This window comes from Rhinolophus hipposideros (genome assembly GCF_964194185.1).
Source record: "Rhinolophus hipposideros genome assembly, chromosome: 26".
Classification (NCBI taxonomy): Eukaryota; Metazoa; Chordata; class Mammalia; order Chiroptera; family Rhinolophidae; genus Rhinolophus; species Rhinolophus hipposideros.
In genome coordinates this window covers 13,537,978-13,561,404 of record NC_138072.1, presented here as the reverse complement: position 1 = coordinate 13,561,404, position 23,427 = coordinate 13,537,978, and the positions used below count along the sequence as shown (strand labels likewise).

At 35.0% G+C, this 23,427-nt stretch overlaps 1 protein-coding gene across 1 annotated transcript in view; it reads right to left on the bottom strand.

The window, feature by feature from the left end:
* DNAH14 (dynein axonemal heavy chain 14) overlaps positions 1-23,427 on the bottom strand; it is a gene marked incomplete at its 3' end in the record, with an annotated part of 220,288 nt that overhangs the window by 78,637 nt on the left and 118,224 nt on the right. Inside the window, exons 40-50 of the mRNA XM_081039181.1 lie at positions 19,945-20,029; positions 17,509-17,738; positions 14,958-15,074; positions 12,763-12,921; positions 11,553-11,688; positions 9,904-9,965; positions 8,562-8,743; positions 6,868-6,996; positions 5,312-5,449; positions 4,165-4,332; positions 3,025-3,195 (exon numbers count right to left, since the gene is read on the bottom strand). Coding sequence (XP_080895307.1) covers positions 3,025-3,195; positions 4,165-4,332; positions 5,312-5,449; positions 6,868-6,996; positions 8,562-8,743; positions 9,904-9,965; positions 11,553-11,688; positions 12,763-12,921; positions 14,958-15,074; positions 17,509-17,738; positions 19,945-20,029 — 1,577 coding nt within the window. The remainder of the gene's footprint in view (positions 1-3,024; positions 3,196-4,164; positions 4,333-5,311; positions 5,450-6,867; positions 6,997-8,561; positions 8,744-9,903; positions 9,966-11,552; positions 11,689-12,762; positions 12,922-14,957; positions 15,075-17,508; positions 17,739-19,944; positions 20,030-23,427) is intronic.

The following is a 23,427-nucleotide window of genomic DNA, read 5'->3' as shown; positions in this document are numbered from 1 at the left end:
TATCTGGAGCCAGATATCCTGGGTTTGAATAATGAATCTACCACTGAAATAGCTGTGTAACTTTGGACAAGTTTTTAACCTCACTCTGCCTCAGTTTCTTCATTTTGTAAAATGAGGATAATAACAGGACCTGTATTTCAGGGGTATTATGGAGATTAAAGTGAGTAATGATATGAAAAGCTTGTTGTCGTGTGGGAGACCCTGCTCGCTCCACCATTTGTCACGCGAGGTGGCCTGCAGGGTCTCAGCTCCCGCTCCCCACATAAGAACACAGGACATGGTGAGGCCAAAAAGGAACACCCATGGAGCCACAGATAGGGGACTCATACCACTATAGTCGCACTAGCGGCTGGAGTCACACGACCTGCATCTGCTGTCCGCTTCTCTGCCAACCGACCAACTGACCTACCAACGCAGCAGCGGCAGTTCTATCAGTGGCTGATTGGCTAACTAGTTACAGCTGATGGCCAACTAGCCACAGCTGACGGCCATCCACTACCCGAGTCAGCACCTTTCCACGTGAGGCCGAGAGCCTGGAAACTGCTCTCTGGGACTCTGTCCCCACACCTGTAAAATAGTGCCTGGTACATTGTAAGTGTTAACTACTATAATTAGAGTTACCACATTTTATGTTTTAAAATGCCAACCAGCCAAAGAAGTTATAAAATGATATTGTACAAACCCCAGTTCTCACAGGAGTAATTTACACCCTTAAGACATGAAGGGAGGTTTGGCTAACATGTCTTACTCTGGGGTACTGTAGTTGTCCTTGGTGCCCACGGGGCTGACTCCTGCTAGGGCAGACCTGCTCCCCTAAGTGTCTGCTCATCTTCTGCTGCTTACATCTGTGCCTTGGTCTAGCAAACCTATAAAACTGAACTGCAACCGGCACTTACAGGGAGGGAGTTTAGAAACTTCCCCTGGGACAGGAATAAGCTCTCTTAACATAGTTATTTTAGCAGTCTCTATATTCCTTCGTTTATTTCTTTATTCAGTCATTCATCCCAGATATATTATCAAACTAAACTGGGAGTAAGGGAGGATGTGAAACCCTGGAGATTCGGGTAGGGATAAAAATCAGTGACTTTGTTCTCATGGAATTCAGGAGAGAGAGAGAGACAGAGAGAGAGAGAAGTAGGGAGGGAGAGAGAGAAGGAGGGAGAGAGAGAGAGAGAGGGAGACGGAGGGAGGGAGAGAGAGAGAGAGAGAGAGAAGGCAGGAGGGAGGGAAGGAAGAAGGGAGGGAGGGAGGGGGGGAGAGAATATTACATTACAGTAAGTTCTGTGATAGGAAAAGCCCATAGTTCTATGAGAATACAAAAAGGGACACTTAACCTGAAGAGGGTGTGGTGTTGGCCAGAAAAGACCACAGAGAGAAGCATGAGCTGATCTTGAAGGCTGAGCAGGAGTGAGCCAGGTGAAGGGACCTACAGGTGTGAAGGTAGAGGCAATGGAGACCGTGCTGCATTCTGGGGAGCACAGGAAGGAGCTACGCTCAGATGTCCGTCATGAATGGAGGCTTGGATGGTATGCCAGTCACGGAGGTAGGGAACATCAGGGCAGGGCATCTGGGTGGTAGAGAGTCTAGCGGATGAAAATTGGGCGTGGTTTTGCAAAGGGTTTTGCATATTGAGTATGAAGTACCCAGAGTAACATGAGACAGACTTAGAAGTCAAACCAAGGTCTAACGGTAGAGTTGAGGCTCTTTCTGACAAACCACCTGCCTGTGTTTGAAATGTGGATAGAAGGTCTAATTCTTTTCAATATTTTAATAGCCAACATTTATTGAGCACTTACTATGTCTCAGAGACTGTTCTAAACACTTTACATAAATTAATGTCATTAATTCTCATCACAGTCCTATCAGGTAGGTAAAATTACTTCCCTGGAGGAAACTGAGACACAGAGGGGTCATGTGGTCCAGGTTCCACTGCTCCTAAATGGAGGGGTTGGGCTTTGAACTTGCACAGAGCCTGTATTTCCAATCTCTATAACTGCTTCTCATGCTGCTAGGTAAGAAAAATGAGAACAGTAGAAGAGTGGGCTGCAGATTCTACAGTCTGAGTGGAGAAACTAGGAACAAGATGAGTCGGACGCACCACCCAAGAGCTGCCCCCAAGCAGGGAAAGGAAGAAGATTGCAGGTTGTGTAGAGCCCTGAGAGATTCTAGACAAGTGAGTGGAGGTGGTGGTGAAGGTGGAGACAGAAGAAGAATTACCCCTTGGTCCTTAATAGATTTATTTTACCGATATTAAAATACAGATTGGATGGTAGAAGTGATGGGGATTAACATGAGTAACGAGTAACAAGAAGGGTCTGGGCTGAAGAACAGAAAACTTAGATGTAAAGAAAGTAATGATGGGAGAGTCTAGAAAAAAACTTTAAAAGCTTTCTGAATTTGTGACATCTAAAAACATATATGTATACATACAAGTACATATATACCACCAGACACACATTGAAACATGTGTATGTTATATTCTGAGTTTACATGCATGTGTTTAAAGTTTGTATTCCAGAATTCTTTTTATTTCCTGGACTACCATGAATAGAGTGAGAAAGTGGCACCACCAAAGAGAGAGGAGAAGTTGCCTGTGGACAGGAAGTCCAAAGGACTTCCTTAAGCCTCAAGAGGAGCGAGTTAGCAAAGAGGGCCTAACAATGGAGTCAGCTCATCACTCCCTTTAGTTACAACCCTCTCAGTGTGAACCAGTTTACTGCAGCGCTTTCTTCTCTGACCTCGGAAGCTGAAATTCAAAGGGCTGGAGAGGGATGAAGGGTCTGTTGAGGTATCCAGAGTGTACACATCTGCTAGTCCTTTCGGAAAATGCACACTTTTGAGGTTCCTAAGATGCCGAGTGCATGGGCAAAGGCATCCAGACCTTCCACCTGTCATCCTATCAAACCTATACTTAGAATTAACAATATGTCCTTCATTAATATTATAGAGATGTCTACATACTTTTCTAAAACAACACTTTTGCCCAAGACACCATTTAAAAGAATTTTTTAAATGTAAGTTTACCTGAAAATAATTCTCAAGTTCCTTTGAAAGAAACTGATAGAAAAGCCCTTTTTCAGTATGTTCGACTAAGCGGTCATGAAACACTCGGGTGGCTTCATGAACAAAGAACAGAGCAGCCATCTCTCTGGAGTTAATAACAGTCTTGTCAGCTTGCAGCAATCCGAGGAGAAGCTATTCGGGATTTAAAAAGAATATATATATATTTTTTTTAACATTAGAGAGAAGTATGTGAGTAAAGGCTCAATTTTTGCAGGTTTATGTTTCCATAAAAATAGAAACAGTTATCCAAGGTAAGAACTGTCAATTTCTATAAATGATAATCTGGAGGTTTGATGAGATGGGCATTATAAACCAGGGAAATCTAGCACAGCATCCCCTTTGGAGGGAGAAGGTGTAAGGACATCTCAGCCATGACTAGTGGACGTCTTGCATGGAAGGGCAGGCAGGTGTGATTCTCCACTGTGGTGCTGACATGGGGGTGGGGGGTTGGCGGTGAGATAACAGTGCTGCTTAATGTTCTCAGGTCCATAACTTGGATTAAGAAAACCCTTATAACTTATTCCAAACATGGTATCTGCTGTTTTGGGCTAAAGTCCCACAGCAAGGAAAGATCAAATTCAAAAACTGTTTTTCTTAACATTTTAATTCTGAACATTACATGTTTGACCAAAGCTGATGACTAGATGAGCAGTGTTGGCAACATTTCCTGGTGTAAAAAGTAAGACTTGTAAAAATTCAAGCATGTTTATGAAATGCATACATGCCTTCATTTTCTGAAAGCTGCAGTGAAATCTCAGAAATAAAGCAAAACCAACAGTTATGTTATAACCTTGTCATTTCTTTCCCTGATGAGAATCTTAGCTAATATTCTAACATTCTTAGTAGTTTTATCATTGAATTCTCTGCATGAAATTATTTTAACAATTCTTTTTAACTGGCTCATGGGATAAGCTGCTAATAAGTAGCAAAACTAATCAATTTTAATTTCCTATTTTTTTCCTTTCTAAGAATTTAACGTTGACAGTATCAGTAAAGAAAATGGGGAGAGAAAAAAAGAGGGGGAGAGAGATAATTCAGTAAAATTACATTTCCTCCACTTAAACTTTAAAAGTAAGTTAGAGAATGAATTTTAAAACAAACCTTAAACACATCTCGAAGATTAAACACGTAGTGACATTTCGCTGGAGTTGGTAACATATTCTTACATATGTGATAATATATAGCTAGAGAACAACATATTATTTGATCCTTACTTCTCTGAACATCGGCTGTGAAGTTATTGATGGAGAAATACATTCCCAAATGAGCCTTTAAAAATAAATTTTATAATTTAGTTTGCCAAAAAAATTTAAGCACTATTTCTAGCTAATTCCTACTAAAAAGGAGATGTGTGTACTATAATGTAGGATTAATTTCATTCATTTCATTTACAATGTTAGCAATTAGAATCCATTTTAAACAGATGGCAGACTAGTAAAAGGACAGTCTGGGAGTTGCACACTGGGGAAAATTCCAATTGGTCCCAGTTTGGTGAATGATGCAAAGGCACATGTTTGTTCTCTGGGGACAATTTATGTCCCACTTGTGTGTATACCAGATGTGCTGGGAATCTTTCCATATTTCTGCTCCCCAGTAGATGTTACTAGGAAAAATATAGTGATAGAACTATTACCTCAGTTTGGATTGGTATATGCATATAATTTCTTCTACATCAGGTATTTTTAGAGGTGTGGATTATTGAGCACTTACAGAATTACCAAGTGCTTTTTGAAAAATGGATTTTAGTAGTTAATCTTTAAATTGTGTATTATAAAGAAGAAAAGCAAATGATTAGTTTTGATGAATTTAATAAGATTTATTTTTCTAATCAAACGAGGTTTCAATTTGAGCCACTTTTCTAATAAGATATTTCAGATTTTTTTCTCTCATTTTTTATTCTATAAGGAAATGAAAATAATAAATCAATACTAGCAAAAATCCTGGTGTGCTTGTTAATGCAGATTCCTGAGCTCTATCCCAGATACAGTGAATCAGAATAAAGTCTTGGAATCTACATTTTAAACATTCATTAAACATGCACTACATGTGTTTCTTACATACACTAAGTTATGTTTTTGATATTTAGAGACAGACTATAACAATAGGCCAGAAAATGTAGGGGGATGAATAAAATTCATCCCCTTACGAGAATTTCTTTCAATATTCGTGGTTTTCAGTTCTCCCATTTTCCCTTATACTACGGAATTGACATGTTTTTTTCTCAGTAGGAATGCACTAGATGTCTTACCTGGAAAATAGTACGTAAAGCACTTTGTGGAGGATGAGGCAATACTAGAATGGAAAAATGTTTGAGAAGACGTGGGCTAATAACACTCCTACCAACGGGAGGAATACAGGCTGCAACTAGAGAGAGATCTTGAATATTCTGTGGGAAGAGTGAAAAAGGAAGAGTAACTAAATGTATCCGTAGAAAGTGAAATATATACCCATTTGTCAGCCTCAAATGGACAAAAGATTTTAAAATGTTAAGGCAGAAAGATTATTTGCTGCAAAACAAAAATTATGATGGCAATAGAAGTAACCCATCCTAAAATGTAATTTCAAGACACATTACCCCTGGGAGGCTTTCTACATGTCATCAGGAAATAGCCTATCTTTTAAAAAGCAATCACTGGAAAATAAGCAGTATGTTACTGAGGCGAGGGATTCTGGTGATAAGTGAGAAATCAGGAGAAGAGCCTGGTATGTCTAGAAACCCCAGGATTGGCTTGGGGTGAGAAGATGCTTGACTGTTTATATAATACCCATTTAACATCTCACAACATCAGAGCACTGCAGGACTGGGTGGAATCACACCACAATCTAATCTACTCACAATGGGGTGCGTTTAACCACTTTGTTCCTACCTGTGCCCATGCCCTCGGCCACAGAAATCCCACAAAAAGCCTGCCTCACTATTTTCTTGTCAATTCAAGGAACTTCTTCAGGCCATGCATTCCACACCCATTTCTTGCCTTCTTCTTCCCCCCTACTCTCCTGAGCTCTCCTTAGGTGGGACTGCATCTGGATTCTTCTCTCTGCATTGGGTTGATGGCTGATTCAGACAGTGTGACTGGTCTTGGAGGTGACAACACTCACCAGCCAGTGTGTGTCATCCAGGATCCCGGGCCCAAGTTTGTCTGAGACATGAAACTGTAACGTAATCATTTAATTTTACAGATGGGGAACTGAGGCCCAGAATACTTAAATGATAAAGTTAGTTCCGGAACACAGGGCTTAGGATTTCCAGAGAAGGTACCAAATAATGAAAACAAATTTAAGCCATTCTGATTTGGTTCAATATAATAAAAATAATTGCACAGAAATATCTCCCTGGGAACTTTTTTTGACTTTGCAATACTTCTGTAAATCCTTGATCTATGTTCTTAAAAACAAAGATGCAGAATAGTCTTCTGCAGAGATTAAAGATGTATTTATTAGGCCACATTTCCCTTAGCTTTTCTCATATGCATTAACTGCTAATGCATTGAAAAATTTGATTAACTATTAACGTGCTTAATAACAATGAGCATTATTTGATTCGGAAACTAAACTGACAGGACACACTTGCAATTTTTACTAAGATTTAATCCTACTAAAAGTAGAATTTCTATGAACCCCTGGACCTGTGCTAAATTGCAAAGATGTAATTGGTATGGTTAAACTAGGGTCTCAACTTTGCTCTACATGCAATTCCACTGGATTGTCTAAATCTCATTTAATTCACACAATACTGTCATAAATATTTAGTTTGTTGTTAAATAACAATATTTAACATGAACAAAATCTTAGCATATACTGTACCTTCCATGCAATTTTTTCAGTATCATAAATTCCTCCCAAATCTAATAATTGCCTGATTAATTCCAGAGGTGGCTGTGCTCCATACATATCTGTTTCTGGCATATTCAGATCATCAATGAATATTACAATCTTAAGGAAAACAGAGGTTTTAAAACATATTCATTAGTATTACCTTTCTTTAAGTTACAAATTAGGAATATTAATTATGCTATGATGTAAGAACAAAATTATATGTAATGACATGTCTTTTTTCTATTAAAAAGCAGGAAACCAAATCCTAGTTTGATGATATGATTTTAGAAAACAAGTTTTCAAAATAGCAGAAACTGTACTACTCTGTCTCTATAGACCTACAAAAATTATGTCTAATAAGAGCTAGAAATGTATTTGATGCTGGCTAAAGTCATCTAATTGTGACTATCACAAAGGGACAAACATGGTGATTATTTACTTATTGAGTGTCTGCTACTGGTAAGGCACTGTTTTAGGTATTCATTTCACATGTTCCCTGGTTTAGGAATAAGACTGTCATTTGGAACTAGACTTCTAAAATTCTGCTGCAACTCCTATTGTCATGAACCCACGGCAGAAAATTCAGACACATTGCCAATTTTTAAATCTGTGTTACTTTCCACCTTTGAAAATATTATGCATTGAAATGTACTAATTGTAATCTGTGTGCATCAGCCACATACTTATTTCTGTAAAACAAGTAAAAATTTACAAAATACAAATAGCCATTTATTTTGAATTACCTAATTACTTCATTTGTGTTACTGGCAATATTTTTCTTTTTTTCTTTTTTCTTTTCCTAGTAAGATGCTCAATTTCCCCTCTTTAGAATCGCATACTGGATGATTATATGCGATACCAAACTGGTTTGGCCAAATTTCTCTTGCCTTCATTTTTCATTTGTGTGATTAGGTAGGGCAATTACTATCCTTTTCAAAATCCCTAAAATGCACCTACTTAGCCAAAGACCCGCCAAATTTATCCAAATCTTGTTAAAATTAAGGAAATCTGAAGCAAACCCTTAAAAGCTCTTGAAACTGACAGCCAGGAGTTAAACTCAGGGGTTCCCAAGGACCCCATGTAATTTTCTTAGTAATGACTCTTGCAAATCTCTTGACCCTGAGCATATTTCATGGTATTGAACTGGAATCTCTGATTATAAATGTCAACTGTGACAGAGGGTTTGGTTTAACAACTGGACAGTTAATCATGTGCAAGGCAGACAGGGTAAGAATAAGGAACGCTTAACATCACTTCAAGTAGGCGCTGTCCAAGTTACAAGGCTGTTCTCGTGATACCTCTCCTGGAGGCTGTGAATACCAGAAGTCTCTCTTCTTTTTATAGTCCCAACCCATTGTCACAGGAAGAAAACATGGTCAAATATACAGTAACAAAACAATTGGCATCTAACTCATTTTCCAGTCTTCTTATCTGCTCATATTTACTGCAGATTCCAGCAGCTTCTTTTGGTTTCGGTAATTCTAAATCAGTATAGTTCATCATGTTGGAAACTGAATTATATTGATTTGAAAACCAAAATTTCCAGTTTAATGTACATTTTATAGTAATGTTCAGGAGTGTATGCTACACTTATTTTTTTCTGTTTATTAGTATTAAAATAAGTCATTTTATCACGTAAGTAGTATAAGCCGATTAATCAGCAGGTATGGAAGGTGTTTTACCCTGTTGCTTTTTGGTGCTCCAAGAGTGTCTTTAGTTCTTCTTATTAACTTCTTAAGAATCATCTCCTTGGTTTTTGCAGCTGTTATTTTGGTGGTAAAATTTATTGCAGAAACTATAATTCCTTTATTATTATTAAAGGAACTTTCATCAGTTCTAACTTCTGGCTCTTTAGCAATCTTATCTATGATGCCAAATATGGAAAAGGAAACAAATTTAGAACACTTTCAAACTATTTTTGCTTTAAGGTGTTAACACGAAAATTACATAATGTTACTATGTTATTGTCATTTAAAGAAATTACTCTGAGGACAATTCAGTGAGAGAAGGAATACCAACTCTGAAATGTTTCCAAATATTTCCTTACTTTTACGTAGAAAACAGTCTCTTTGCAACCATAGCCAAATGCAACAGTTATGAAAACTCAAGAGAATCTTCTATTTATACACAATAGACACATATAACTTTTCATTGTTTAAAAATATTCAGATTTGTAATATACTATATTGATAGTAAACTTTCACATGGAAGATCTAAAAACAGCATGTAGGCATGTCTATCTAGCAAAGGCACTGAAACTGAGGATCATCCGGAAGCATTTTTTGAAATGATGCTAACGGAAAAAAAAAAGGAAAAAAAGTACCTCCCAAACCAAAATACTCTTCTGGCAGGAATCTTGTGGCCAAGCTCCCTTTCCCTTTTAACCGCTATCTCTGGGCCACCTCCTCTTTTCCTCTTCAGAAGTGAAGTTGCTACCCCCAAACTACTACCCTGTTTCCCCCAAAATAAGACCTAGCTGGACAATCAGCTCTAATGCAGCTTTTGGAGCAAAAATTAATATAAGACTGGGTATTATATTATATTATATTATATTAGACCCGGTCTTACATTATAGTAAAATAAGACCGGGACTTCTATTAAGTTTTCCTGCAAAAGATGCATTAGAGCTGATTGTTTGGCTAGGTCTTATTTTTGGGGAAACACGGTAAATCAGAAATTTCAAGGATGAGGCTCTTGAAATTCATGTGCGTTTGTGTTGTATAGTCTGATCTGAGAACGACAGTCATAACTTTCCTACTGCACTATTTCTGAAAGCACTGAAGAAAAGAACAGACAGACGCTGCCTTCTGGTACTTCTAGACTTAAGCTAAAGTTCCACAGATAACCCAGAATACCCAGAAAGCAGATATAATACCCCTTTACCAGAACCATCCCAGCTTTGGAGGAGGGTAGAACTTGAGAGGGTCGTGGATATTTTTCAGGACTTTTTATTTTAAACTATCAACTGAAATTCTCATTTTGAAATTTCTCCCAGGAAAGTTTCGAAACTACTATGATACATACCTAAACTTCCAGTTGCTGTTTTATGAGTTTTGGAAAGCAACATGCTGATATTCTGTTTCAGGCTATTGAAATAAAATATTTTAAGATTCAAAATTAGCTTACTTACTTTAGTAGCCATATGAACAAAATAAAAGTATTAGTGCGTGGTTGATTTTTACTTCTATCTCCGATAAGGAAACAAGTATTGTTTTTTCTGCTCACACTTTTACAGATAAAACTGGTGTCACCATTAGAACTGATACCCAAATTTAACAAAATATGGGCTTACTCTACAAAACAAACTGGGCAAATTCCTAGGCTGCCAGGCTATTGGATATTTATTTTCTTTGGAAAGTTTGTTGTTTGTCTTGTGGATCACTCCACAAAAGCCCCATTCACTTTTATTTTGGCCTTGTCTTCAGGTTTTTTTCCTTATATAATCTTTATCGCTAAAATCCACTTCAGTTTAAATATTGAACATACAGTAAAATTTTTTCAGACTCCGTTACTCATGATTATGACAGTTTAGAAAGGAAGGATTCTTATTGTATTAAATGTTTCAAAAATCATGTTTTTTTCAAGGCCTTATTTAAGTGTAGTAGGATTCTATTTAAAAAGCATTAGTGTAAGCTGTAGATGACGGTGGCGTGGACTCAAAGTGCTATTTGAAAAAAAGAGATGTAGAAGAATCCAAGATGTATTGCGAAGACAGAACAGATATAACAGACTAACAGAAGATAGGTTGTAAGGCAGGGGAAAATGGGGGCCCAGGGATTGTGAGGGATCACATGGGCTATTGGAGATGAGCTGGTGAGAAGAAAGGGGGAAATTCAAGGATGAGTCCTAGGTTTCAGTCTTGACTAACTGGGTCTCATTGATTGCCGTGAGAAACAGTGGAGAAAAAATACTTTTGGAAGAGAAATCAAGAGTTGTGTTTTGGCTCTGTTAATGTTGAGATGTCCATGAGATACCCAGTATCTCACATAGTAGATGTCACATAACACAGATGTGACAAAGGCAGTTGGAAATACGAGCTTAATGATTGGAGGAAAGGTCTGATCTCGGCCTCACCACAATTCTTCTTATTTAATGCAAACAACAGCAGGCTTCTCTAATATTTTAATAGAATTAGAATTAACTTCAAAATTTTGCACTTTTTATTTGCACTATTTAGATTTCTTTTTCATTTTTTTTCTTCAGGAAGAGACGCACAGAACAACAGAGACAAAGTTCTTTATATATTAGGTTGGTGCAAAAGTAATTGTGGTTTTTGCAATTACTTTTAACCTGTTAAATCGCAATTACTTTTGCACCAACCTAATATAGTCAATAAGAAGGAAATATATTTCTAGTGCGACAAAACCAATTCATGCAATACTTTTTATGTTTTAGGTGCATTTTCCAAGGAAGGAAAATGTAGCTGCATTTTGTTAGGTAGAAAAAAATTGAAATTTTAAATTTAGTTATATTTAAAATACATATAAGAATTTCTCATTTAAAGGAATGAATCTAGTTGTTAATACTTTGGAAAAGTAACGATTTTCTTAACTTCTCTTTTGAATATTTCTGTACTTCATATAACAGGTTTGCTTTTTAAAACAAGGCACATTTAAGGTGCTATAGAAAACTATCTTTAACCAGAAAAATCAAATCTAGAGTTTAATATACACTACCTTGATTTTATAATTTCATTATGTAACAGGACTTCTCCTAAAATTGACCTATATTTCACATCAAATGCTCCTGAGCCCTCTAACTTTTCAAGCATTTGATTAATGGCAGTGGTTTTCCCAACACCGGAGTCTCCTAAAGGACAAAAAGATAGATTAGATTTATATACAAGAAAATGAAGAGATGCTAAAATGTTAAAATGAACTAATCATCTTTTCTTTCATTTGAAAATTGCATGAAAAATATGATTTTGTTTTTTATTTTTTTTAATGTAGTGAAGAGTGGGTAAACCAAGCAGTTAATATGAAAACCTCTCAAATTATTTAAATTATTTACCTCTTAACAAAAGAATAAATTAGGAGTGAACCATTATTTTGATCTAATGTTCATTTAAGCCTATCATAAAACTTTTTGCTCATAGCGCAGCTAAACTACCACATGAAATTAATTTCCCCGGAAATTTTACCAACACAATCTGGGGAAAAATTTTAATAAAACTCCTTATTGCAGCAGACCAAGGAAGTCATGACTTTACAATTCACTAAATATTAAGTAAAAATAAGAATTTCCTTAGACCAAATTGGAGGTAAAGTACAGGTTATCTGAGCGTTCCAACTTCATTTTGCCTGAATATTGAGTGTAGAACTGGGCCACTGATATAGTGAAAGGCAACACAACTTGGAGACTTGGAAAAGGCAACTGAGTGGGTTGAAATAAATGTTACGAAAGAGCAGGAGCTGTATTGAATTACTCCTTTGATAATGGGAAAGGATTGAAAAATTTTTAGCATTGGCTTGAGGAATTATGTGTGCACATTTTTAAAAAATCAGATAATGTTTTTTTTCTTTGCACGTGGTTATGTGTGTAAATTTAATTAAACCAATCAATATTAACATCTTCAGTGGCCCTTGCAGGCCCTCAGCCCATAGGCTATGGAAGCCATACATTCATTAATCCAATAGTTCTAATTCTGGAATTTGTCTCGAAGGTAATGAAAAGATGAAAAGGACTTCTGGTGTCCTGGCAAACATGTGGAGAAATGGGCATTCATAAACTGTTGGTGAGAATATAGATTGATATAGTCACTGAAGTTTTTTAGGGCACATTTCCAGCCCCCTCCCCCAAATTATAAAATAAAATGGTTAGACTAAATAATTCTTAGACCTCTTCCAAACTCTGGAATTCTCCTTCTTTAAATATTTTTAATACCTGTGACAAGTACAGGGCAGGAATTCTTTAAAAGAAGACTTATGAGAAAAGAAAGGCATGTTGTATCTCTGGTAGCAATGTGATGAATGTTCTCTTTATATTCTGTTATCTTCAAGAGGTTTTCACCCGATCCTTGAGGATCAGCTCGGACTGAAGTTCCTAAGTTAAAATTTTTTTTAAAGGTTCAGAAAAATCTATCAGTAAATGTTAACATAATCTTTTAGGTACTAAATACTTTCTGGGAAAGTCTGAACATTATAAAGCAATTCGAACATGTACAGATAAACCAAAATTGTTGCAAGTACCTGGGGGTCCCTGCTGATATCAGCAATTGTCCCTTTCATTCATACTCGCAGCTGGTGAGCTCACCACACACATTCCTGAGTCCATCACATGTACACCCTGACTTTCCTACCATGAAACCTCCGAATCTGCTCTCATATGCAACGCAAGCATCTCCGCCTTCTTCCCTCCAGTAAAAATGAAGACGGTAGCTCTCCTGCCAAAGCCTCCTGCAATCTTTTATCTAAGAACTTCACTTCTTGAGTAATCCTTCTCCCTCACCATTCTCTGTCTCTTCCTCTGGATTGGAATTTTCCATTGTACAGACAGGTATGTGCTAGTATCTCCAATCTTTTTATTGTTTGAACCATGTGAAATTGACATTTTTGTTATTAAAAATCAGCTGAACATAGGTAATTGTATATGAAATATACACACGCGCGCGCACACACACACACACACCCCGAAACCAAATCCCTCTGGATTTCACAGCTTCTTACAAATACCCCCCAATTTTCCCCCGTAACACAGCCAGAACTCTCAAAAGGGACAAATACAGCACAGCCTCACCTCCTCATCCTTTCTCACTCCTTTTGAAATTAAAAAGCTAATACATCCACATGGTACACAATTCAAAAGTCCATAAGGCACACAATGAACAGTCAGTCTCTTTCTCATCCCAAATCCTAGTCACCTACTTCCCATACTGTGTATACTGTTCTGTAATTTTCAAAAAAGTAGTGCATTTTAAAGATAGTTCTATGCAAGTAAAGATCTTTGCTGATTAATATTACTGCATTTAATGAATATTAAATTATAAATATTTTTACCAGTGATCCAATGATGGATATTAATCTTAAATTTGGAGAAAATATGCAATTCCCATAGGAGCAGTACACTAAGATACTGAGCTATGTGCATTGATAGTCAGTTAAAATATATATATATACATATATATATATATATAAATTTTATCCTTTATCCTTTATATAATATATATATAATGGTTATATATATATATATGTATATATATATAATGGTTTTATATATATATATATATATAAAATGGTAAAAGTTAAGGATAAAAATGACCCAATGTTAGCACTAACATATGATATAAAATTCAGAGGTTTTAAATAAATACAATTACCCACTAATATTTGTGGTGACAAACATTGTACAATAGAAGCTTGGTATTTCCAAATGAAATTAATTTAGAGCTAGAACTTTCTAGACATTTTATGATTCTGATAGCTCTGGTTGTTTTCTGTCAAAAAGTCTTATAAACCAAACTATGAAATTCTTTGATGAAAGAAACCTGACCTCAAAGCAATTAAATTCATTTTGCATTTATTGAATTTCTTATATTTGCAAGAAATCTACATGAAGCTTGATTACTAAGTTCCTGTCTCCAACTTCAACCAAGTTTTCAAAGTACAAGAATTTTCTGTATCTTGTTTTCTATATGTAGAAGTAGAAGGCTGAGAATAAAAACAATTTAGCATATGTGGATATTTGTCAAAGTATGATTATTCTTTTCTAATTAGCAATTTCCTTTACAATCAAGTGCAGCTTTTACATGTTTTTCCTATTTTAGAAGAGATCCTCTCCCTTTTCTCCTTTAAATAATCACAGTCCTTAAAATAATAAATGTTTCCATTAGTAAGACTTTCAAAGATCTACGGTTCTCTAGTTGTACAGCTGACTCAATCAAATACATTCCAACTTTCTCAGAAAGCAATATTCAAAGGTCATTTTTTAAAAGTTATGTTTCATAAACAAAGATTTAAACTGGTACCTGCACAAACTTGGAATACATCAGTATTTAAAGTTGCTGACATAACCACTTTTATGTATGAAGTATTCTCAATATTTTACAGAAGTTAGAGTATGATTCTTATAATTACTCTTACCTCTTTGAATTAGTGTCTGACTGTTAGGAAGTAATTCTGACCATGATACGAATTCACATGTCTGTATATCCACAAAATACCCAAAGATAGAATGTTCACCAGTTGGTAGGGTAATGCCTACATTTGAAAATGATTAAAACAAGAGAAAATGATAAATAAAAAAAGGATGAGGTTCATTTATAGAACGTTTCACTAATGATATGATCTCTATTTGAAAGATTGGCTTGTTGAACCAGAAATAATTATTCACTAAGGGTGTATTCAAACATAAGAAACAGGCTTTCTTTTTTCCCCTTCGAATATTTAATTGTATAAAAGCTAAGTTTTATTAACTTTTTGTCTTTTTATATCCAGAAAGCAATGTGAATCATTATCTGATATACTTTAAAATCTTACCAAGAAGTTCTGTTTATTACCATGTGTTGGATATTATTAATGTCAGTAATATACTGGTTGTGGTCAAACTGATACAGCAGAGAACCTGGATACTTATATGAAAATTACATTTACTTTTCCGTTATAAAAGTAATACCTTTTCTTAATAGATTCCAGAAAATACAGAATAATAAAAGCAAAAGAATCTAGCCATGGTTTCACGATATGAAGATAACAGTGTTAACATTTTATATATTTTGACTCATTTATAAAATTTTTACATACTCATATAGTAAAATCCACTTTTTGGCGTATACAGTTTTATGTTTTACCACACACATGTATTCTTGTAACCACCGTAATAGGCAGGACACAGAACGATCCTAAAACCTTAATGAATTCCCCAGTGCCACCCCTTGTGTTCAGTGCCACCTTTTTTGTGTTGGCACCCCTTTTGTGCCAACCCTAACCCCTGATTTGTTCCCTATTTTTATATTTTGCCTTTTCCAGAATGTCATATAAATTCAATCACAGAGTATGTAACTTTTTGAAACTGAGTTTTTTCATGTAGCATAAGGCATTTATTTGATTCATCCATATTATTCCTCAATATTCATCAATAGTTCATTTCTTCTCAGTGCTGAGTAGTCCATTGTGTGGATGTACTACAATTTGTGTATCTACTCACTCACTAAAGAACATTTGAGTTGTTACCAATTTTTAAAAAATTATGAATGCCGCCATAAATATTTGTGTATAGGTTTTGGTGGGAATATAAGTTTTCATTTCCTCAGGATAAATATCTAGAGGTGAAATGTTGAGTCAGATGGTAAGTGCATATTTGATATTTTAAGCAATTGTCATACTGCTTTTTCCAGAGTGGCTGTGTTGTTTTAGTTCCCAATTAGTAATAATACATGAAAGTTCCTGTTACTATGCCTCCATGCTAACATTTGGTATTACTGATTCAAAATTTTTTTCTAGCTTTATTGAGACATAAATGACAAATAGTATTGTGTAAATTTAAAGTGTACAACATGATGATTTGATACATACATATTGTGAAATGATTACCACAATAAGGTTAGTTAACATTTCCATCACTTCACATTATTATCTTTTTGTGTGTGTGAGAACATTTAGGATTTACTCTCTCAGAAACTTTCAAATATGCAGTAGTATTATTTATAGTCACCCTGCTGTACATTACATCCCCAGAACTTACTTATGTTACAACTGGAAGTTTATACTTTTTGACCAAATCTCATTTCCCACTTCTCCCCCAGCACCTGTCAATCACTGCTGTATTCTGTTTCTGAGTTTGGCTTTTTTAGGTTCCACATATAAGTGAGATCATATAGTATTTGTCTTCTCAGTTTGACTTACGTCACTTAGCATAATGCCCTTATGGTCCAGCCTGTTGTCACAAATAGCAGGATTTCCTATTTTTTAGGGATGAATAACATTCCACTGTATATAAATACCAAATATCTTTGATACTATATGTTAATTCCCATAGGAAATAACACAAAAACTTTGCAATATGGATGTCTTAACTGGACCTTTTACAAATAACCTCAAATGATACTTTAAAACGTACATTAGACAAACTAGTACGATTTGTACTTTTGGTAGTATTTTTAGCTCTCATCTATTAAAAAAATACATTCACGTTCAATATTTTCCCTTTTTGATACTTGCACCTATGATTTCCTTATCTGTTCAAAGTTCCTTTAATCAGTAACAGCTAATTGGAAAGGTTTAGAACTGCTTCAAAAAACCCACAAATAGTAAAAAAAATTTAAGGCTTTAAAAATAATTTAAAAAATATTATTCTTTCAAAAAATAAATATGAAACTACAATATTCTTCATCTACAGAAGTTTCTGCTACAAGATGACACATACAATACAGACCCAGTTATACAGCTTAACTCATAGTTTCAATGCTTTATCTTTGTTCTTCTGCCTTACTTGAATTGCAGCTTCTTGTAGCAACAAGAATCAACCAGGAATCTGATTTTCTTCAGCCTCTTTTCATTGGAGAAAGGGTATTAACCCTCTTTTACCTTTAATCTTCACATTTTAAAAGAAGGGCCTAATCAATATAAGCCCAATCATAAATAATTTTAAATGTTCTAAAACATGCCTAATTATGACACCCCCTCCAGAACTTACCTACTTGTGAATTGCTTTCAAATAATTCATGAACAAGGTTGTCAAAATCATAGGTTACTCTTGCAAGAGAATCAAGTTTAAAACTTGAATACGACAGTATGTCACTTTCATGTTCATCCTCACGTTTTAAAGTTCCTCCAAATGCCCAAGTAAATGCAAACACGAAAAGCTTTTGAATCATTATTTTTAATTGATCAGGATGTTTCTCCAGATACCATGTATTTTCAGTTCTGCCGTAGATAAATGTGGAAGGGTGAAGGTTAACATTTTTAGAAAGCATTCAATAATTTATTTCAATACCATTTCAAAGTTTCATTATTAAAAATTATAATACAGTTGACATAAAAGTTTTAGAGTTAATGTATAATTTTCTTTTGAGAAGTCATGTAAATTATACACTGCTACTATTTTTAAAGTACCATATGTGTAAGAGATTTGTAGTCAACTTTTATTTTATTTATTTGTACATATGATTCATTTTTATTTTAGGTCAGTTTATTAGTTGAGAGTTTACCTGTCCTTTGGGATAGGATCTGATAATTCTCCATTTTATGTAGAAAGACATAAGTGAATAGTGACTCACTCTATACTCCTCTTAACCAAATCCTAGAGGTTGACTTAGTTCAACCTGGCTAAAGCCAGGTAGCGTGACCCTGGGGAGAGTTTTCTCCAGTCTGGGTCAACCCAGGTCATCCTGGTTTGTGGAACCCAGAAATTCTGCAGTGAAAAGGCTGTGGGTGATGGGACTGAACAAAGGGGCCTGATATGAAGACATTTTAAATACATAACAGTTCAAGATTTAGCATTATCATAAAATTATTTATAAATTATAAAAATCCTAAAAAATATATCACTGAGCTGAAATTTATTGGCAATCTTTAATGTATAATGCATGTGTACAATTTTATTTGAAATTTCTAGTCATGTGTAATAGTTTATTGAGTAAACATTTACTGAATTCCTACTCTGTATCAATTACTCTGAACAAAACAAGTGTAATGAAGAAAGAGTCAAGCATACCATAAAGAGAATAGTAGGGGTAACAAATTTAGATTGTGGAAGTCAGAGAAGGCCTCTTTGAAGAAGCAACAATGAAACTGAGCCCTGAGGAATGAGTGAGATTTGGTAAGATGTAAGAGGAAGAGCATTTGCGCAGAAGGAATCCATGTGTCAAGCCCATGAGGCCAAAGAATCCTGGCTAGTCTGAGGAACTGAAGAAGACAAAGGCCAGTGTCACTGAAGAGCATATATGATTAATGGAAGAGATTAGGAGATGGAGAGGTAGGAAGGTGTTTTTAAAGCTTTTTTTTTATTAAGGCTTTTTTTCCTTCTACTCTGAGTGTAATGGGAAGTCATTAAATGGCTATAAAAAGAAACATTCTAATTTATGTTTGAAAGAATCAAACTCTTGCATATAAATACCAGGAGATACATATAAGCATATTAATCAAAGTAGTATTTATAATAACAAAAATTTTTAAAAACCGCTATGTTTATCAGTGGATAAATGGTGACATTTATACAATGAACTACTAGTCAGCAGTGAAAATGAATGGAGAACCCCTACATGAACAATGGATTCCTCACAGGGACATGACATTGAAAAAAAATGTAAGATACAGAAAAACAGAGACAGTGACTTCATTAAAGTTTAAAAACATGCAAAGTTTAAAAATATATTGCTTGAGAATATATTAAAACAAAAATCCAGTAGTTATCTCAGATAATGGGATACCATAAAATCTAGATAGGTACACAGGGAACTTCAAAGATAAATTATGCTTTTTTTCTATGACTGAATGGCGCATTTATGGATATTTGTGTATTGTTATTTCTATCTTACACATAATTTATAAATATTCTTTTATGGTTATTTGCTATTTAATAAAAATGAAAAATAATATATGGCTGTCAGATTGAAAATAGACTGGAAGAACTGGGGAAACCAATTAATAGGTTACTGCAACACTGTAAGCAAGAAATAGTAAAGGTTTGGACGATAATTTACTGACCACTTACTATGCACCAGGCTCTATTCTACACATCTAGCACATCACATTATTATTCCAGTTTTATTAATGAGAAAAGCAAAGCTCAAAAATACTTAGAACTGGTTCAATATTTCTCAGCTCATAAATGGTAAGATTCATGAAATATATTCATGCCAATTTTATTTCTTTCTCAAATATGTACAGTTTGGATAAATGTATTCATATTATTCATAATGTAGCACAAAAATCTTGTATTAGATATACAAGGACACTATCTGAGCTGGAATAAAATAAATCTAAGTTAGAATAAACTAAATTTAAGTGGATTTTGATGTTACAAAGTTACAAAAGTATTCTTCATTGGCAAGTAATCCTGTGCCTATTTGAGTGTTTGGCACCTAGTAGGTAGGTGCCAAAACACATCTGTTGAATGAATGTAACTGACCTTTCTTCTATATCCTTGAATTTGACAGAAGCTATTGAATAGGAAGAATTTTCCTCTTCAGTTGAAATGTCCCTCAAATCTTCACCTTAAAAAAGAAAGTATTTTTCTGCAATTAACAACAGACCTAAAATTTAGCTGATTAATTAGTGAGGTTTAACTTTTAACATTGTTTAGTTTGTAAATTGTAACAAGAGAATATCTTGTTTCACATACAGTTATCTTCTCTGGCCAAAATGGTTGTTACTTTTCTAAGAAGAGGAGCAGATATTGTACCTGCAATTGTCTAAATCGATCCTTATCTGAAGCAGAAATCTGCATACTTTTGTTCTTCATTCTAACCTGGTAACTTCTTTGTCAGTTTCATTGTTCCAAAATGAAAACTTCAAAACATCCAGGTGACTACCTCCAAAGATGGTACACATTGCAAACTAAATAATAAATTGTTCCTAATAAAGTGAAGCATTAAAAAAGAAGCCTATATGCTTTCAAATAAGAAATTTATCAAAACAAACACCACAGGTACACTTGAGGCAGCTGGTAGTTGTCTCTTTCCTAACCCTGTCACCCATCTTTTTTGTCATCCATTCAACACAGAAACGCAAAGAATGAATTATTCATTCTTCCTTTAGCTTATTATTCTTTTAAAATGTTTGTTTTCTTTATATTAAAATAGCATACGATCCTTGTAAAACATGTAGAAATAAAGAGAAGTATACAGAAGAAAATAACAATCACCTATAATTCCACCACCCACAGATAATAACCATTTAATGTGAATGCATTTCATTATTTTTATGTAAATACATACTATTTAAATATTAAATATATATTTATAATTTAAACTTAAATTAAAAATTAAAGAGATTTGGTTCTCATTCTGCCTTTTAAGTCTATCTTCATGCCTTTCTATTGAAACGTGATATTGCTGTACCTTAGTATGAACCCATTCTATTGTTGAAATTCAAGTTATTTTGCTTTTTGTGATTATAAATAATTCTGTTATTAATTTCACATATAAGAGAGATCATATGATATTGTCTTTCTCTGTCAGACTTATTTCACTTAGCATAATGAGGTCTATCCATGTTGTCACAACGGCAAGATTTCATTCTTTTTTGTGGCTGAATAAAATTACATTTTGTGTATATACTTCTAACAGGTATGGGATGATATCTCATTGTGGTTTTGATTTTTATTTCCCTGATGATTAGTGATGTTGATCCCACTGTAAAGCTCAACAATACTGTCCCCCTGAAATATTTTGGTTTTGTTGCCACATTATACATTTTTAGCTTGTGTATCTCTTAACTAATTATAATAGGTTTTCTTTTTTACTATTTTTAACTTTTCTACTAGCTTTATAAGTGATTAGCCCACCAACTTTACTATGAATCTACCTTTCCAGTGAGATTTATTCTTTCATATGTGTTCTTGCTACTAATTAACACCCTTTCTTCTCAGCTTAAAGGAGTCCCCCTAACTTTAACAATTCTTGAAAGTCCAGTTTAGTTGTGATGAACTCTGTTAACTTTCACTTGTCTGGAAAACTCTTTTCTGAATGGTAACTTTACTGGGTATTTTTAGTTGAAAAAAAATTTTTTTTTTTTTTTTTTTGGTATTTTGAATATGTCATGCCACTTCCTTCAGGCCTCCAAGTTTCTACTGAAAAATCTGCTGCTAGTCTTAGGGGGGTTCCCTTGTACATAACAAGTAGTTTTTAGATAGCAGAGTTGCGCAGCAGGGGAAGCGTGCTGGGCCCATAACAAGTTGTTTTTCTCTTGCTGCTTTTGTCTTTAGTTTTTGACATTTTAACTAGTGTGTCTTGGCATGGGTCTCTTTGTATTTCTCTTATTTGGAACTCTCTGAGCTTCCTGGGTCAAGATGTCTGTTTCCTTTCACTGGTTAGGGAAATATTCAGCCATTATTTCTTCACATAAGTTCTCCTCCCCTTTCTCTCTCCTCCCCTTTCTCTCTCCTCCTGGGAGACCTATGAATGCTAGTCTGTTTGATGTTGTTCCCTAAGTCCCTTAAGCTATCTTCACCTTTTTCATTCCTTTTTGTTTTTGCTGTTCTGACTCCACTGCCTTTCTTCTACTTCATCTACTTTGTTGTTGAAACCCTCTAGTGTTTTTCAGTTCAGTTATGGTATTCTTCAGCTCTGTGATTCTATTTGGTACTTACATATTTCCATTTCTTTGTTGAATTTCTTATTGTGTTCATCCATTCTTCTCCCTAGTTTGGTGAACATCTTTATGACCCTTACTTTGAACTCTTTATCAGGTAAATTCCTTACCTCCATTGTATTAAATTTTTTTTCCTGAGGTTTTATCTTGTTTCATTTGAAGCATATTCCTTTGTTTCTTCATTTTGCTTGACTGTGTGTTGATTTCCATACAGTAGATGAAACCACCACCTCTCCCAGTGTTGATGGAGTAGCTTCATATAGATGAACGCTGTCGTTCAAACCTGCCTCAGTTCCTGGTTCTGAGCTCTCTGTGCTTGTCCAAGCAGCCTACTATATTGTTAGTAACTCATAGTAGGTGAGGGTGTGCCAACACCTGTCAGTGTCCCAAAGGGGAGAACCTCAGCACCTAGATTCAAGCTGACTGGAAGCTAGACCCTCAGGCATCAGCTTTTTAAAGTATGCGAATATACACAGTCTTGTGGGAAAATGTTTTTATTATGGCAAAATATATGTAATTAATGTCATATATTTTAACCATTTATAATTCAATAGTATTAAGTGCATTCACATTTTTGTATCACCACCATCCATCTCCAGAATATTTCATCATTTCATACTGAAACTCTGTGCCCATTAGACAATAACTACCCATCCCCCACCCCTTGCCCCCAGACCCTAGTAAGCTCTACTCTGCTCTCTCTGTGGATTTGCATTTTCTAGGTAGCTCCTACAAGTGGAGCTTAAAGGTCATACAATACTTGACCTTTGGTGACTGGCTTATTTCACTTACTATAATGTCCTCAAGGTTTATTCATATTTTAGCCTTGTCAGAATTTGATTATTTTTATGGATGAATAATACTTCATTGTATGTATATACCACATTTTGTTTATCTGTTCTTCCATCCATGGACAATTGGGTTGTTTCCACCTTCTGACAACTGTGAATCGTGCTGCTGTGAACACGGATATGCAAATATCCGTTTGAGTCCCTCTTCAATTCTTTGTATATATACTCAGAAGTGGCATTCTTGGGTTAAATGATAATTCTATGGTTTTTTTGTTTTGTTTTTTTTTAAAGGGATGGTCATATCATTTTCAATAGAGTCTACATAACTGTACACTTCTTCAAATGTGGTCTCTCTCTTAAACATTTAGGCTTTAAGATGTGAAGGGGGTTGGCAGTAGAAGCAAATGTGTTTTTACCTGCTCTCTAACCTAGTCAGGCTTCGCTGCATTGTAAATATGATATTTTGTTGCTGCCTCTAGCTGTGCTGTGCTAATTGGCAAAAAGAAAGA